The sequence below is a fragment of the Vitis riparia genome, chromosome 4 (assembly GCF_004353265.1).
Source record: "Vitis riparia cultivar Riparia Gloire de Montpellier isolate 1030 chromosome 4, EGFV_Vit.rip_1.0, whole genome shotgun sequence".
Classification (NCBI taxonomy): domain Eukaryota; kingdom Viridiplantae; phylum Streptophyta; class Magnoliopsida; order Vitales; family Vitaceae; genus Vitis; species Vitis riparia.
The window spans coordinates 5,772,661-5,790,477 of record NC_048434.1 but is presented as its reverse complement, the minus strand read 5'-3'; the positions used below and the strand labels follow the sequence as shown (position 1 = coordinate 5,790,477).

Sequence of the window (17,817 nt, the reverse complement as noted above, 5' to 3'; positions counted from 1 at the left end):
AGTAGACATGTTAATGAAGAGGAGTTAGCCCAGGTTCAATAGGTGCAACCTTTGTAAAGACACTAAGGCATCGGTGGACCACATTTTGATTCATTGTGGTAAGACAAGGGAGCTATGGACTTTGTTTCTATCATCTTTTGGACTAGTGTGGGTGTTCCCAGCTTCAGTGAGAAATCTACTTTTGGAATGGAAAGTTAAGGGGCTAGGGAAGAAGAAGAGACTAGTTTGGAGATTGGTGCCTATTTGTCTTTCTTGGTGTATTTGGAGAGAGCGTAACCAAAGAACGTTCCAAAAAGAAGAGTTGTCAGACCAATGTTTGAGAAACCTCTTTTTCCGTTCTCTTCTAGAGTGGTCTCAACAGTTTTTGGATTTAGACTTTCCCTCTTTTCTAAAATTTATGGGTGATAGGCATGATGGCTAGTTTTTTTATCTCTCTAGGTTTTTTCTTTCTTTTTGTAGCCTTGTTTTGGCTCTTTTTGTATACTACATGTATACATAGGGTGCGCCCCCTGTTTTGACATTTCCTCAATTCAAATTGTCTTTACCTATCAATAAAAGTGTAGATTTGATTCCTAGTAAGGTGTTTGAGTTAGACCAGCCACCATTCCAACCATTGTTACTTCGTTAGTTCAATAGCAATTATAAACTCTAAGAAAATTCCTAGAAAAATCTCCAAAAAAAACAGAAAACAACCACCCGTGCTGATGAATCAATTGGTAGTAGACAAATTTTGGGAACAAATGATCTAGCTATAGAAAATGTTGGACAACTCGCCTTAATGCCAACACATGATCAAGATCATGAAAATACTAAATTCGGTGAATGTACAAATAAAAACAATCAAGAGCTTTGTGTCTACACAAGGAAAAACTGTATTTAAAGGATGGAAGAACCTACTTTACAACAAGGCCATGAATATGTCCCAAGAACAGATCTAATCTCACCACTTAAGAAAGGTAAGCCTCCATCTAAACCATGTTCTTCTTCCAATATTAATCATGAAGAGTCTTGTAGTGATCTTGATGTCCCTATTGCATTTTGAAAAGGTGTTAGGTCTTGTACTAAACACCTTATGTCCAATTTCGTGTCTTATAAGAATTTGTCATTTTCCGTGATCGCATTTACCTCTCAACTTTCTAGTGTAGAAATTCCAAAGAATGTACAAGATGCTTTAAAAATTCCAGAGTGGAAGGAGGTTGTTCTTGAGAAAATGAGAACCCTTGAGAAGAATAAGACTTGGGAAGTGGTAACTTTACCTAAAGGGAAGACTACTATTGGTTGCAAGTGGGTGTTCACTATCAAATATAACTCTGATGGTTCTTTACAAAGGTATAAGGCATGTTTTGTTGCTAAGGGATTTGCACAAACATGTGAGATTGACTACTCAAAAACTTTTTCTCCCATTGAAAAATTAAATACAGTCAGATTTCTTTTATCAATTGTTGTAAATTTGAATTGGTCATTACAACAACTAGATGTTAAAAATGCTTTTCTCAATGAAGACCTAAAGGAGGAATTGTACATGGATATACCTCTAGACTTTGATAAAAGGGTTGACTCAAAGGTTTGTAAATTACAAAAGTCATTACATAGCCTTAAGCAATCTCCTCAGGTTTGGTTTGAAAGGCTCACCCGCTCTATGAAGAAAATAGGCTTTTGTCAAGGACAAACGGATCACACCCTATTTCTGAAATACTCTCTAGAAGTTAAAGTTACAATCTTAATAGTTTATGTGGATGACATTATTCTAACTAAAGATAATATGGTTGAGATATGAATCATTTGAAGAAGTGTCTAGCTGCTAAATTTGAAATTAAAGATCTAGGACGAAAATATATCCTTAACCTCCTAAAGGAAACAAGAATGAGTGGTTATAGACCTTTGGATACTCCTATAGATTCCAATGTAAAGCTCGAAAAAGTAGAGATTGGGGTTCCAATGGATACTACAAGGTACCCAAAATTTATCGATAAGTTGATTTACCTATCTCACACTTGATTGGTTTGCAGTTAGTGTGGTAAGTCAATATCTGCATTCACCTTTTAAAGTACATCTTGAAGTAGTTGATAGAATTTTAAGATACTTGAAGAATACACCCGGAAAAGGACTATCTTTTAAGAAGAATGAGCAGCAGGGAGTTGAAGTACACATAGATGCAGACTGGGTTGGTTTAGTAACTGATAGAAGATCGACCTCAAGGTATTGCATGTTTATCTAGCAAAATTTGATTACTTGGAGGAGTAAAAAACAGTGTGGTAGCCAGGAATAGTGCGCAGGCAGAATTTAGAGTGATGGCACACGACGTTTGTAAAGTGTTGTGGTTTAAGCATGTCCTAAAAGAGTTGAGACAACCAATTATTTACCCTTTGAGGCTTTATTGCGATAATAAAGTTGCAATTAGTATTGCACATAATCCAATTTAGTATGATAGGACTAAATATGTGGAGATTGATGGACATTTCATAAAGGAAAAACTTAAAGCTGGTATTATAGGCATATCATTTGTTCCAACAACCCAACAACTAGCTAACATCCTAGCTAAGGGACTTCATAGACCAGTTTTTTAATATCTAACAAACAAGTTAGGCATGATAGATATCTATGCATCGACTTGAGGGAGAGTGCCAAGAATCTAGGAATATTGTTTATCCTTAATTTAAATATTAGTATTTATCTATTTATTATTAATTTGAATTAGAGTAGAATATAGAGTTTGAATTGAAGTAGAAGCCTACTATTACGTTGAATTAGAGTAAGAAATAGAGTTTGAATTAAAGTAGAATTTAAGTATATTTGTATATAAATATTCTTCATCATCAATGAGAATAAATAATAATATTTTTTTATTTTTTATTTTGATAGGAAACGACAAAGGAATATATTGATAAAAAGGAAGTACAAGAGAAGGATGAGGAATCCTCCCACCAGAGAAAAACAAGACTACAAGTAATAAATAATAATATTTTCTCTATCTTCTTCTTTCTCAATATTTGTGTACTACTTTCTCAAATAGTGGATCATTGATTTGAGATCTCGGGCCCCATGGTTTATTATCTCCGCACTTTGTGTGGAGGTTTTCCACATAAAAAATATTGTGTCTTGTGTGTTAATTTACTTTTATTCTTTCCAATACTCTCTAAGGTATTAATTGGATTAAAAACTTAAAACTTTGGGGCTATTAAGAGTCAAAAACACCTATTCACCCCCCTGTAGGTGTTACCCTACTGGAGATTTGGTTTTTCAACTTTTATTACCACCATGTACCTACTATGCTGCTTTGTCCACAAAAAGGCAATGCAAGAAGTAAGAACATAGAAAAAATTCTAGAACACAAACATATCACCTGTCATATATGATAACTGTGTCAGCAGTTGCAAGGTTTATTCCCAAACCACCTGCTCTAGTAGAAAGTAAGAAACAAAATCTTGAAGAATTCTTTGCATTAAACCGATCTATTCGAACTTGTCTTTCCGCCCCGCCAACCTTTCCATCAATCCGTTCATACTGCCATTTCTGATCAAAAAACAAAAAGATTATGAAAATACGTCAAACCAAATTTCCACATACGAAAAAAGCTTCAACTAATTCAGTCACAGACAATATACGAACATTGAATAATATAGAATAATCTAGCTTCACATCCATACCTTATATGTACAGTAATCTTCGAGTAAGTCCAGCATGTGTTGAAACTGTGAATATATAAGAACCCTATGTCCTTGCTCTTTAAGCTTCACCATCATTTTGTCCAACAGTTGCAATTTCCCAGAAGATTCCAGCAGTAGTCTGTAAAATAGTAAAGAAACATACAAAAGCAGGGAAAAGATGTCAATCGCTAGAACATAGAAACATAATTTCATCCAAGTCAAAAAGCTAATCCTTTAATACATCTGAATTATCAGAATACTCCTTTCAACAAAAACGCACAACAATAACTACTAATTTCAGCTCAAATGAGTAGATCAGTTTCTGGACGCCAAAGATAACATGAAAGAACAGAACAAATTCACTGCTCCCTGTAAGCAAAACAGGTATTTTCAAACAGAAAAAAGGAAAATTTAATATAAAAAATGTACAAAATTACTTGAAAGCTTCAGTTGCATCCTCGATATCCGGTTCAACTCCTTCTAACATATAAGGGTGACAACAGAGCTTGCGCAATTCCATAACCACATTTATAAGAGAGATCTGATTTACGGGACAATAAATGACAGTTAACATCATAGGTCATTATAAGATAATAAGAATCCAATAATAAGAATCCACTGAGTCATGTATCTTACCTGTGCACCACCCCGACGAGTTAGGATCTGATAGTTACGAGTCAGAATGGCCTTGTAATATTCTTTCTGCTTGCTACTTAATTCAACACGTAAAATGAGCTCCTTTTTAGGAGGCAGTTCTTTCATGACATCTTTCTTCACTCCTGCAGTTGCATAAAAAATGTTTATACCTTTTCAGCATTATGATTCTGCAACCATCATATATCTGTTGTTTATGGTAAATATATGTTGGACAATCTAGAAAAAAAACCATTTATAGAATAAGCCACAAAGAGGATGATGAAATGGATAAGTAACAAGAAAGGAGGAAAAAATTAGAAATCAGTGAACAGCACAAGCATATCTAGTTAATGTTGCCCAAAGATCAAACAAGTTATGTTGACAAGCTGAACTACCAGTGAATGAAATGAAATAAGATTACTCGAAAGTTTAAGATTTATACTTCTAAGAAGATGGGGAGCCAACATTTTATGAAGCCTTGAAATTTGCTCCTCTTGATTGATATCTTTGAACTCTTCCTGGAACTCCTCTAAACTTCCAAACTGCAAGTATTAAAAAATTATATACTTAGTGAATGGCTTTTAATTCATTACCAATATTGTAAAAAAAAAAAAAAACCTAATTTGTTTAATACTAGCTTCACAATACTGACCTTTCCAGCATCAAGGAAGTGCATGAGCATGAAAAGTTCATCCAGATTGTTCTGAAAATATAACAACCAGCTTTAGTGACTTTGTAACAGGCAATTCACATGTATGATAGCTAGTGCATTTAAGTCGGCACTACAAGTTCCGAGGTAAACAGAAAAATAATTCAATGAGAATGAAAATAAAAGTTGCCTCAAATGATTTGAAAAATAAAATAAAATAACAATCAGAATTTGTTTCCTAATAAGTGCCTCTGCAAAAAAAGGGGGAAAATAATGATGAAGAAGAAGAAAACGGGCTGTTGCATCTGGATTTCAGACACTGAAACATTTTTCTTTATCTTTGTTCTAGTAAATAGGAAGAAAACTAGGGAACACCCATCTTACCCTATTTTAGTACTCAAGTCATTTTAAAATGATGCATAACTCAATTTATTTTTAAATGATGCTCATAGAAGGCTTAAACCTGGCGATTTACAAAATTGAAGCATCAACCTGCAAATCAATAACTTTGCTGGTGTATTTAAATTAGGAAAAATAAAAAACAACAACAAAGAAGGCCCTACTGCAACCTAACCTCCGCCTGAGCTGGCAATGAAATTTAAGGAAGAGACATCATCACTCCCCATAGGATCCAGAATTTGGCAAACAAAAGTCTAAGAGCTTTAATCCCAGATCCGAATGAACCAAACCCTAAAAATTCCCAAGATTCCTCTCTTTCCAAATACATACAAGCAAGCACAAAAAGAAGCAAACCTCAATACAACATGCACAGACAAATCCAGTTTCTTTCTTGCTTTCTTTCTTCTCTTTCTTTCTTTTGATTTCCTTGATAGACTACACATATTTATCTGATAGGCAAATTCCTAAACACAATTTTCTACATGTTTTTTTTATAGGAAAATTAGAAGTATATATTTTTGTATATGTTTCTTCATACACGAATTAAATATTTGAATTCTTGTATATGTTCCTTTTTTTTTCCTTTTTTTTAAAAGAAGAAGCACACTAGATATTTTCTATTAATAAAAAGATCAAGAAGAACAAGACATCCTTCCAGAACATACAAATTTGATCAAATAATAATAGAAACCCCTTGACAAGGAGTCATACAAGCTGAGCAACCAAAACAGATTATGTAAATCTAAGAGCAAAACATAACAAACACTCATTAAAGCCCAAGGAGGCAAAAAATCTCCAACAAGAGACATCAAATGTTTCACTCCTTTTCTTTCATATGTATACTACACACACACACACACACCTATATATATACATATCCATTGATTTTTAAAATAAAATAAAAATAATCAGAAACAAAATCATACAAAATAAGAAATTACAAGAGAAGGATGAGAAATCCATCCCTAAATTACAAAACCTAATAAAAAGGAAAAAAAGAAAAGAAGTACACTCCAATAAACATCAAAACAACTCAACATTGTTATTTTAACCCTTTTGATCTACATATCAAGTTGAATAATGTTGAGAGGTATTGATGTAGAACAACCCTATGATGGTTGTCTACAATCAAATAGGTAGGCTAGGATGTCTATCTTTTAGGGTTTAAGGAGAATAACACAGGATAAAGTGTATCGTAGCAAAATAGAATAAAATAAAGAGAGACAAGATAAAAAGAAAAAGATACAGGAACCTTATAGTCTCACTAAGGCCTTCTAGGAGTCTCAACTAGAAGAAAAACAACGAAGTCTCACAATGAAAATTACAAAGTATCCAAGAAAACGTAAAATTATTAATCATCAATCAATTACTTTGAACTATATCAATTAGCCTTATTTATAGGTTTCTCTAAGAAATATAAAGTCTATTTGGTAACCTATTATGACTTTAATTATAATTCTCCTATAACTTAATTAACTACTCCTAATTTTACTTCAATAAATACTAATCCTAATTTAATTCCAACTAAAATTAATGTCCATTCTAATCAATTTCCCTCGACTTGAAAAAAAAAAAAAAAAACTCGACCTCGAATTTGAGTGATTTTCCATGATCAATTGAACTCTTAAGCAATGCCTACCACCATTTTTTTCTTTGTTAACTTTGCACCACAGTAAGATAGGATCTCAAGATCTCTGGAACTTCTTCAATTTCATGCAAGACAAGTACCAAATTTTGAAAGACTTTACGATGTTGTAAAACAAATTGATAGTTCTCAAAATAATTGTGCGTCATCAACAAGCTTGTGGTAAGTTGTATGTCAAGTATAGAAGGAAGTTAATTATATAATTCTATAGTCCACACAAGTCAAAAAAGTCACCGAGGATATCACGTACTTCTGCTGAATATTCCTTATCTTGCTTTTTAAATTCATCCACTTCTCGGGCCATTAGAGCAAAAACAATTTTAGTTTCCATGATAGTAAACACCTTTTTTGGTTATGCCTCCTCTGGCTTCTTAATTGGCGGGATTTTTTTCAATGGCAAAGGATCTTCTTATGCCCATTGTGTATGAGAGTATATGTATAGAACTAATGTGAAAAAAAATATTTTGGTTTATATAGAACTAATTATTTATAAAAATCCCAGAGATTAAAAGCGTTTTTACAAGAATCGCCTCCAAAAAACCTTTTAAGTTTTTTAAAATTTCACTACATTTCTTCTTCTTTTTTTGTGTTTTTCATAACAAATTAAATAAGAAATTAAGTCTACTTGGCAACATTTTTTAAAATAGTTCTTAAAAAAATTTCAATTCATTTTAAGAATAAAATTTTTTTTGAGAACTCAAATACAAAAAACAGTTTTCTTAACTTATTCTTCATGAAGTTTTTGTATACGTTTTTATATTATAAAAAATTTCAAAGTATTCTCCATTGTTTTAGTTATTTCTCAAAACATTTTACAAAAAACACTTGAAAAAATATTAGAATTATTCTAAAAACAAAAAGGGCCTCTATTGAAAACAATTTCATGTTTTCAAGCAAGCCCCTACTCCTTAGCATTCTTTTTTCTATTTTTTTCCCATTGCCTCTACTTTTCAAGTCCAAAGGCTGCTTAAGAATTTTGACTTGTAGCAGCTCAATTAGCGAAATGAAATTTGACATTATTTGTTTCAATAGACATATGATTAAGTATTCATAAAGATAGCTCCATCTTTCCTTTTACATAAAAATAGTTTTATTTTATCCGTTATGGCCGTCATGTTGAACCCTTCTATCAAAAAGCCAAGGTCTTCTAAGCAAAATATGACTTACTTTTATTGATTAGACTCCACACCATATAGACTCTTCGAGGTCCTTACCAAAAAGGAATGTGACAAACCAGCGACAACTTACTATAATAGAGGTGTCATTAACCCATGCTACTCAAAATGGATTTGGATCTCTCTGTTTTAAGGTTCAGCTTCTCAACAAGCTCTTTCGAAGCTATATTCAAACCGTTACCTTTATCGATGATCATGGTACATAACCTCTCTTGGCAAGAAATAAGCATATGGAAAATGCTAGTATGTCGTTAATCTTCTTCTCTTTTTACCTTTGGGATGTTGCTAATAAAGGTTTGTCATACCATCATAGTAATCGCATTCTTCGCTAAGTTCATCTTCATTGTGGGTATCTTCTTCCTTTGGGTAACTCTCTAATTCAGATTCTAATTCTTCAACACAAAAGTGTAAACCTTAGCTTAGGCATACAATTGCATAATGACCATGCCCATCAAACTTAAAGCAGAAAGGAGCCATGCTTAACTTTTTATCTCCAATACTCATTGAAGTTTTACAGTCATTAGCATCTCGATTAGGCACATTCAAAGCTTGTAGATTGCTACCCTCACCATTCACATAGTTAAAAGTTTGTTGTGCTTAATGGTTTGCTTGTTGTTTGGTTGTAGAAAGTGCTCCCAATTTGTGAACTTCAACATTTGGAAGCCAAAAACTTGAGCCCTTCTTCTATTTTAAGGGTTACTTGATAAACATCATCTGCAGTGTAAGTGTGTGCAGTTATCATCTCAAGCCGAATCTCCATTCAAAGTCCAACTTTATAATGGGTTGCAAGTTGAGCATCACTTTCCCACACTTGATTCCGAATGCTCAACTCATGGAATTCTTTCATATATTCTTGAACTGACTTGGTACCTCGTCGAAGGGAAAACAATCTTGTGTTACTTTAGGCCCTTTAATAGAATTGCTTTACTTATCAAAAAAAATAGCTTCTGTCACAACGGTAAAGTCATCTAACAGTGTAAAGAAATGTGACCTATCGATTCTTAACTGCTCATACACAAAGTGCAACAATCCAAACTAAGGGCTTTGAAATGTCTTCTCACCTAAAAGTAAGTCATTGGTATTAACCCATTTCTCAGCCATTGACAAAGCAAATGACATTACCTTTGATGGGCTTTTGATTTCCATATGAATTTTTACGGGGAGAGAAATCTAGAGTTGATTGCCTAGGTAAGGCTAAGAAAGATCTAACCCAAAATAAGTTGGAAAACGATAATGACCAAACTCTCACATTTGGGGAAGGCAAAGAAAGGTTTGCATGATCAAAAATAAATATTAGACTTTCAAGATCCTTTATCTACAAATTGGTGAGGGAAATCTAGAGTTGATTGCCTAGGTAAGGCTAAGAAAGATCTAACCCAAAATAAGTTGGAAAACGATAATGACCAAACTCTCACATTTGGGGAAGGCAATGAAAGGTTTGCATGATCAAAAATAAATATTAGACTTTCAAGATCCTTTATCTACAAATTGGTGAGGTTTTTCCAAAAGTTAAAGTTCCAAATTAAAGGGGAGTTCAAGGATAGATGAAACAAGAGAATTTTTAATTGATGTGACTCTATAAAGACAAGGAAATTGAGAATCCAAAGGTTGAATCCCCCACGCGCCCCCCACCAAACCCACTACCAACACAAATATTCTTAGAAACAAATCTTTATCCCATCATCCACCATAAAACAAGTATGGCTAGAGAAATTCTGGAAAACATAAGCAATAACCTCCCAAGGCTAACAATGTGTCCACCTAACTAAAATGTTTGTGTCTCAATCATTTTGATGTGTCCCCATAGATGCTTAAAATAACCTTGTGCCAAAAAGTTGTACTCTCCTTAAGAAACCTCCAAAATCACTTACCTAGGAGGGTCCTATTCCTCAAAAGATACTCTCCCAAACCCCAACCCTTCTCCCTCCTTTGGCTTGTATACTTGGATACAGCTAATAAAATGATCTCTCTTTTCGTTCATATGTATGTGATCTTTCCATAAATAATTATATCATCTATAGATGATATGGGAAGGAGTGGAAGAAAGATTCCGAAAAAGGCTAGCTTTGTGGAAGAAACAATACCTTTCAAAAGGTAGAAGGTTGACTCTAGTGAAGAATACTTCATACAGTTTGCTGACTTACTTCATGTATCTATTTGTCATCCCAAAGAAGGTAGTTGTTAGATTGAAAAAGATCTTTTTGTGGGGAGGGGCTTTGGAACAAAAATCATATTTGGTGTGTGTGTGTGTGTACAACTGTGTGAATATTCAGCTGTGTAGATTTATGTATATTTGTATATATTTATGTATATAATCCCTGATTAGTAGGGATCTTTAATAGGGTAGTTTCCAATTCTTTCTTTATTCTTTCTTTTCTATTGTTATATATATTTCTAGGGTTGTATGCTTTTAAAATACGAATGAGAAATAGAATTTTGCTCCACAATAACAAATGCAATTGAGAGTGATTCCAAAAGAATATGTATATGTAATAAACATTGATATGTCTCATTCTCATGTTAAACCATAGTTTGTGTGGGAGGGGTTTGGTGTGGGGTTTTGAAAGGAAATTAGAAAGGAATGGTCTTTAAGGCAAAATAAAACCGTATTCTCTGTGGGGGATGGTAAAACAATGAGATTTTCAAAAGACAAATGGTGCGGGAACAATGTTCTTTGTGATTCTTTCCCCTCCTTGTATGCTTTAGCGATTTCAAAAGAGGCATGGGTAGTGGAGTTATGAAACTCAATGGGTGTGGAAGGGGATTGGAGCCCTAGGTTCTCTAGGCCTTTTAATGATTGGGAGGTAGAGGAGGTGGTGAGGTTTCCTTTTGACAATTCAAGGGAAGAAGATAGCCGCAAATGTGGAGGATAGGGAGCTTTGGAAAGGGACTAAGGACAAGAATTTTTCTGTTAAGTCCCTTTATAGTGCCCTTAAACATAGAAGTGCAGTATCTTTCCCGAAGAGCATTATTTGGAGCCCTTGTGTTCCCACAAAAGTGGGTTTTTTTGGTTGGGAAGCTTCGTGGGGCAAGGTGCTTACCTTGGATCGACTAAAAAGGAGGGGGTGGCACTTAGCCAATAGATGTTTCCTTAGTGGTGTTGAAGAGGAGTCTATTGACCATATTCTAATCAATTGCACCAAGGCAAGGGTTTTGTGGGAGTTATTATTTGCTCTTTTAGGAGTGTTGTGGGTCCTCCCGTTCTCAGTTAAAGATACACTTCTTGGTTAGCATAGTTCTTTCATGGGCAAGAAGCATAGAAAGGCTTGGATGGCAGCTCCCTTATGTCTCTTTTGGTCGGTATGGAAGGAAAGGAACAGAATTGCTTTTCAAAATGAGGAGTTTTCAGTTCAAAGGATGAAAAATTCTTTTGTATGTAATTTTTGGTCTTGGACTAAGTCGATTATAGATGAAGGACCTTTACCTTTAATCAATTTTTTTGATGAAGGACCTTTACCTTTAATCAATTTTTTTGATGAAGGACCTTTACCTTTAATCAATTTTTTTGATTGGTAGGGGATGAGGATTGGTGTGTATTTTTTGTCCCCCCTCTTCTTTTTTGTTCATGCTTTTTGGTGCCATCGTGCATACTCCCTGTATGCTTTGGGTTGGCCTTCAAGCACCCTTTTCTTCTTTTCATTTTTGTCCAAAATTAGGAAAAGACGGGAGAGGATACATAGCAAAGGGTTACTGGAGAAATCAAAATTTGAGAGGGAGCTCAAAAGGTTGGAATGTTCAGTCAAATATAAGGGGAAGGACAAGAAGAACAGTCATCTAAAAAGTAGAGGGGGCCAATTATTGTTGGGTTAATGAACCTCAAGCTGATGAGTTGGAATGTGAGGGGTGCAAATGACGTTAATAAAAGAAGGATTATGAAGTCTGTGGTCAGAAAACAAAAGGTGGACTTGGTGTGCATCCAGGAGACAAAAATTCAGTTAATGACTGATGCGGTGGTGAAAAGCTTAGGGGTGGGAAGATTCTTAGACTGGAGAACCCTTGAAGCTGCTGGAGCAGCTAGAGGTGTGTTGATTTGTTGGGACAAAAGGTCCTTGGAAATGCTGGAGTGGGAGGAGGGCCAATTTTCTATTTCTTGTAAATTCAGAACTGTGGAAAATGGGGCCGTATGGGTGTTCACGGGTGTTTATGGCCCCTTCACCAAAGAGGATAGGGAGTGTCTTTGGGATGAACTGGGAGCAGTTAGAGGTCTGTGGGGTGAGCCATGGTGTGTAGGGGGAGATTTTAATGTTATTCTCGCTCAAGGGGAAAGAAACAGACAAGGGAGGGTGACCTCAGCTATGAGGAGGTTTGCTCAGGTTATGGATGAGCTTGAGCTAATTGATCTTCCCCTTCAAGGGGGCTCTTTCACGTGGAGTGGGGGACTTCATAATCAAGCCTGGGCCAGGCTGGATAGGTTTTTGGTTTCTCCCGGATGGCTTGATCAATTCAGCAATGTGACTCAGAAGAGATTATCTCGGCCCATATCAGATCATTTTCCAATCATAATCGAGGGGGGTGGCAAAAGAAGAGGTCTGTCGCCTTTCAGGTTCGAGAACATGTGGCTGAAAGTGGAAGGGTTTAAAGACCTGTTGAGGAGTTGGTGGCAGGGGATGTCGGTCAGTGGTAGGGCTAGCTATAAGTTGGCAACAAAACTGAAGGGGATTAAACAAAATCTAAAAGTCTAGAACAAGCAGGTGTTTGGGAACTTGGAGAGGAATAAATTGGGTGCCTTACAACAAGTGGACTGTTGGGACCAAGTGGAAAGTGAGAGGAGTCTGTCAGAGGAGGAATTTGCCAGAAAGAAAGAAGCAAAAGAAGGGTATGCTAAGTGGGTTAAGCTGGAAGAGATTCACTGGCGACAGCTTTCAAGGGAGTTGTGGTTAAGAGAAGGGGATAAAAATACGGGGTATTTTCATCGAATGGCAAATGCGCACCGAAGAAGGCATACCATGAAAAGAATTAAAATCAGTGGGGTCTGGCTGTCAGAGGAGCATGAAGTTAGAACCGGAATAGTAGACGCTTTTCATCAGTTGTTAACGGAAGACTCAGAGTGGAAGGCAGATATAGGGGGGTTAAATCTGAATCAGATTAGCCAACAAGAGGCGGATATCTTGGAGCTGCCATTCACGGAAGAGGGGGTCCATTCGGCCCTAATGGACATGAATGGGGACAAGGCTCCAGGTCCGGATGGTTTTACGGGGGCCTTTTGGCAATTCTGCTGGGAGTTTGTGAAGGAAGAGGTTTTGGAGATGTTCAAGGAATTCCATGAGCACAATGCTTTCCTCAAGAGTCTCAATACCACGTTTTTGGTTCTGATCCCCAAAAAAGGAGGAGCGGAGGAGCTGGGGGACTTCAAGCCGATCAGTCTATTGGGCGGGTTATATAAACTCTTGGCAAAGGTGCTGGCTAATAGGATCAAAAAGGTGATTGGTAGAGTGGTCTCTTCGGACCAGAACGCTTTTGTCATGGGTAGGCAGATCTTAGATGCGTCTCTAATCGCAAATGAGGTGATTGACTCATGGAAAAAAGCAGGAAAGAAGGGCCTGATCTGCAAACTTGACATTGAAAAGGCGTACTACAGCGTCAACTGGCAGTTCTTGATGAGAGTTATGGAAAAAATGGGTTTTGGGATTAAGTGGAGGGAGTGGATATGGAGCTGCATCTCGACTGCTAAGTTCTCTGTGCTAGTAAATGGGGAGTCAGCTGGGTTCTTCTCTAGTTCCAAGGGGCTTCAGCAAGGCGACCCTCTATCCCCATATTTATTTATCATGGGAATGGAGGTGCTGAGTGCCCTTATTCGGAGGGCTGTGGAAGGGGGCTGCATCTCTGGATGTAGAATCCAGAGGGGTAGGGGGCAGGCTGTTAGTATCTCTCACCTCCTCTTTGCGGACGATGCCATAGTTTTCTGTGAGGCTAAGAAAGATGATATAACTTTTTTGAGCTGGACCTTGTGTTGGTTTGAAGCAGCTTCAGGGCTGAGGATTAATTTGGCTAAAAGCGAAATTATTCCAGTGGGGGAGGTGGATGAGATCCTTGAGATGGCTGTGGAGTTGGGCTGCAAGGTTGGTCAGCTGCCTTCAACCTACCTGGGGCTGCCTCTGGGTGCGCCTAATAAAGCGGGTTACGTGTGGGATGGGGTGGAAGAACGGATGAGGTGGAAATTAGCTCTTTGGAAGCGGCAATACATCTCTAAGGGTGGTAGAATCACCCTCATAAAGAGTACGCTAGCTAGCATGCCGTTATATCAATTGTCCCTCTTCCGTATGCCTAAGGTTGTGGCAAGAAGACTAGAAAAATTGCAAAGAGATTTCTTGTGGGGAGGGGGAAGTTTGGAAAGAAAAGCACACCTAGTCAGTTGGGAGAGGGTGTGTGTGAGCAAGGAGAAGGGGGGGCTTGGATTGAGGAAATTAGTTCATTTGAACAAAGCCCTTCTTGGAAAATGGGTGTGGAGATTTGCTCGTGCCAAGGAGGAGATGTGGAAACGTGTTCTTGTGGCAAAATATGGGCAAGAGGAATTTGGGTGGAGAACTAAAAAAGCAAATGGGGCGCTTGGTGTTGGGCTATGGAAGGAGATTCTGAAAGAAGCTGATTGGTGCTGGGACAAAATGACTTTCAAGGTAGGAAAAGGCACTAAAATCAGGTTTTGGAAGGACCCTTGGTGTGGGGATGTGGAGCTGGCCTGGAGGTTCCCTCAACTATTCAATGTGGCTGCCCAAAAGAGTGCCACTGTGGGGGAATTATGGGACCAGAATTCTGGTCATGGAGGTTGGAACCTAAGGTTTATTAGAGGCTTCAATGATTGGGAACTGCCCTTGGTTGACGAATTGCTTCAAATTCTAAGGAGTCAAAGAATTAACTTGGAGGAGGACTTGGTCTTATGGAAGGGGGGAAAACATGGGAAGTTTGACGTCAAGGATGCGTATGGGCTGCTGACCAGCCATGGTACCTCTTTGTTTCCCAAAAAGAGCATATGGGTGGAGAATGTCCCTTCCAAGCTAGCGTTTTTTGCGTGGGAAGCTGCTTGGGGGAGGGTTCTTACTATTGATAGGCTTCAAAAGAGAGGATGGCAGATTCCTAATCGGTGTTATTTATGTGGTAGTGATGAGGAAAATGTTAACCATCTTCTTATTCATTGTACAGTGGATAGGGTGTTGTGGGGGATGGTTCTTAGTCTGTTTGGAGCCCAATGGGTCTTTCCAGAAACTGTAAAGGAGGTGGTTATCAGCTGGAAGGGTTCATTTGTGGGTAAAAAGAGGAAGAAAATTTGGAGATCCATACCGTTTGTTGAATATAATGTATTTATAGTATATAACCTTTCCTTGTTAATATAGGATACATGTATGGTAGTTAGGACTCCTAGCCTTGTATATATATATATTTCTCAATTGTAAGTAGATATTACATTAATGAGAATTAAGGTTTTTCTTCTTTCTCTCTCTCTCAACATGGTATCAGAGCCAAGGAAGAAAACCTAATTCTTTCTTGTTTCCCGTGTCATCAACTCCGGGAAACCTTCCGGTACCGTGTTTCATTCCGGTCACCTTCCCCATCTTCCAATACTTTCCGGTCATTCGGATCGTCGACAGAAACTACTCACCGCCGGCGAACTTTTCCGGCGAATTTTCCGGCGACGTATTTTTCCGACACCGACTATACCAGAAGGAGCGCCTGGAGGAGATCTACAACTTTTGTGAAGGCACCGGCACCAAAATCCCATCCACGCGCCGTCCACGCGCAAATTTCCGGCCGGCGACTGAATCTCACGCGCCGGCGCGTGAGGGCGCGTGAGGCCTTTTCCGGCGACGCACCTCCTCCTCCAGCTTCGCCTGACGCCGACCAGCCTCCCTACCTCCCTGGTTCTCCCATCCGAGCCCTGCACATACCTCTTTTGGGGATTTTTGTCTCCGTCGGCCCTCCAAACAGCCTTTCCGGCGAAGCTCCGACTACTTTTTCTCCACTCCAATCCCTGCACGTGCCTTGGGAAGTGTTCTTCTACCTTTCTGGTGGTACCACGCCGCGATCTGAGGCCGTCTCCCTTTTTCGGTGGTGCCACGCCGCAATCTGAAGCCGTATTAGGGCTCTCTTCGATCCAAACATACTTCATTCTTCAGATAAGTAGATATGACTACTAAAAATTCCATTTTTTCCGCTGTTATATCTGGATCTCCTATGATTACTTCGGAGAAATTGGTTGGCAGTGACAATTATCTTTCCTGGTCTGCGTCTGTTGAACTTTGGTTTATGGGTCAAGGATATGAGGATCACTTGATTACACAGGAGGCAGATATCCCTGAGGTTGACCGCGTACAGTGGAGGAAGATAGATGCACAGTTATGTAGTGTATTATGGCAATCGGTTGATCCCAAGATTCTTCTTCATCTTCGGGCCTACAAAACTTGTTTTAAATTTTGGACTCAGGCCAAAGGATTATATACGAATGATATCCAGCGTCTTTATAAGGTGGCTTCTGCAATTGTCCATCTCAGCCAACAGGACTTGGATCTATCTACTTATATTGGCCAGATTGCCTCTCTTAAGGAGGAGTTCTTGACTGTGATGCCTCTTACTCCTGATGTTGGGGCTCAACAAACACAGCTTGACAAGTTCTTCATGGTTCTTACTCTTATTGGCCTCCGTCCGGATCTTGAGCCTGTCCGCGATCAGATTCTTGGTAGTTCATCAGTTCCGTCCTTGGATGATGTGTTTGCTCGCCTCCTCCGTATCTCCTCCACTCAGACTTTGCCATTTGATAGCACTTCAGATTCTTCTGTGTTAGTTTCTCAAACTAACTCTCGAGGAGGCCGTAGTGGTACCCGAGGTAGAGGTCAACGTCCTCATTGCACCTATTGCAATAAACTTGGCCACACTCGCGATCGTTGCTATCAGTTACATGGACGACCTCCTCGCACTGCCCATGTGGCCCAGTCCTCTGATTCTCCGCTGCCTCAAGCTCCGAGCTCTTCCGCATCTCAGGCTTCTGTTGCCTCTGTTGCCCAGCCTGGTAATGCCTCTGCCTGCCTTACCCACACATCTTCTCTTGGACCCTGGATTCTAGATTCTGGAGCTTCTGATCACTTATCTGGTAATAAGGATCTTTTCTCCTCTATTACTACTACCTCTGCTTTACCTAATGTTACCTTAGCTAATGGTTCTCAAACTGTGGCTAAAGGTATTGGTTTGGCCCTTCCTCTGCCTTCTCTACCTCTCACTTCTGTCCTTTATACTCCTGAATGTCCTTTTAATCTTATTTCCATCAGCAAAATCACTCGTACTCTTAATTGCTCTATTACCTTTTCTGATAAATTTGTGACCTTGCAGGACCGGAGTACGGGGAAGACGATTGGCATAGGACGTGAGTCTCAAGGCCTCTATCACCTCACCTCGGATTCATCTCCTGCAGTTTGCATTTCCACTGATGCTCCTCTCCTCATTCACAATCGTCTGGGCCACCCTAGTCTCTCCAAGTTCCAGAAGATGGTCCCTCGTTTTTCCACTTTATCGTCGCTTCCGTGTGAGTCATGTCAGCTTGGGAAACATACTCGTGTCTCGTTCCCAAAGCGTTTGAATAATCGGGCAAAGTCTCCTTTTGAGCTTGTCCACACTGATGTTTGGGGTCCTTGTCGGACTGCGTCTACTTTAGGATTTCAGTATTTTGTCACTTTCATTGAT

The 17,817-nt window shown here is 38.4% G+C and overlaps 1 protein-coding gene across 2 annotated transcripts in view; it reads right to left on the bottom strand.

The window, feature by feature from the left end:
* LOC117912051 (CHD3-type chromatin-remodeling factor PICKLE) overlaps nucleotides 1–17,817 on the bottom strand; it is a 60,246-nt gene that overhangs the window by 25,540 nt on the left and 16,889 nt on the right. For both annotated transcript variants that reach the window (XM_034826486.1, XM_034826485.1), the window contains exons 11-16: nucleotides 4,936–4,986; nucleotides 4,726–4,825; nucleotides 4,284–4,426; nucleotides 4,085–4,188; nucleotides 3,648–3,786; nucleotides 3,344–3,513 (exon numbers count right to left, since the gene is read on the bottom strand). In XM_034826486.1, coding sequence (XP_034682377.1) covers nucleotides 3,344–3,513; nucleotides 3,648–3,786; nucleotides 4,085–4,188; nucleotides 4,284–4,426; nucleotides 4,726–4,825; nucleotides 4,936–4,986 — 707 coding nt within the window. The remainder of the gene's footprint in view (nucleotides 1–3,343; nucleotides 3,514–3,647; nucleotides 3,787–4,084; nucleotides 4,189–4,283; nucleotides 4,427–4,725; nucleotides 4,826–4,935; nucleotides 4,987–17,817) is intronic.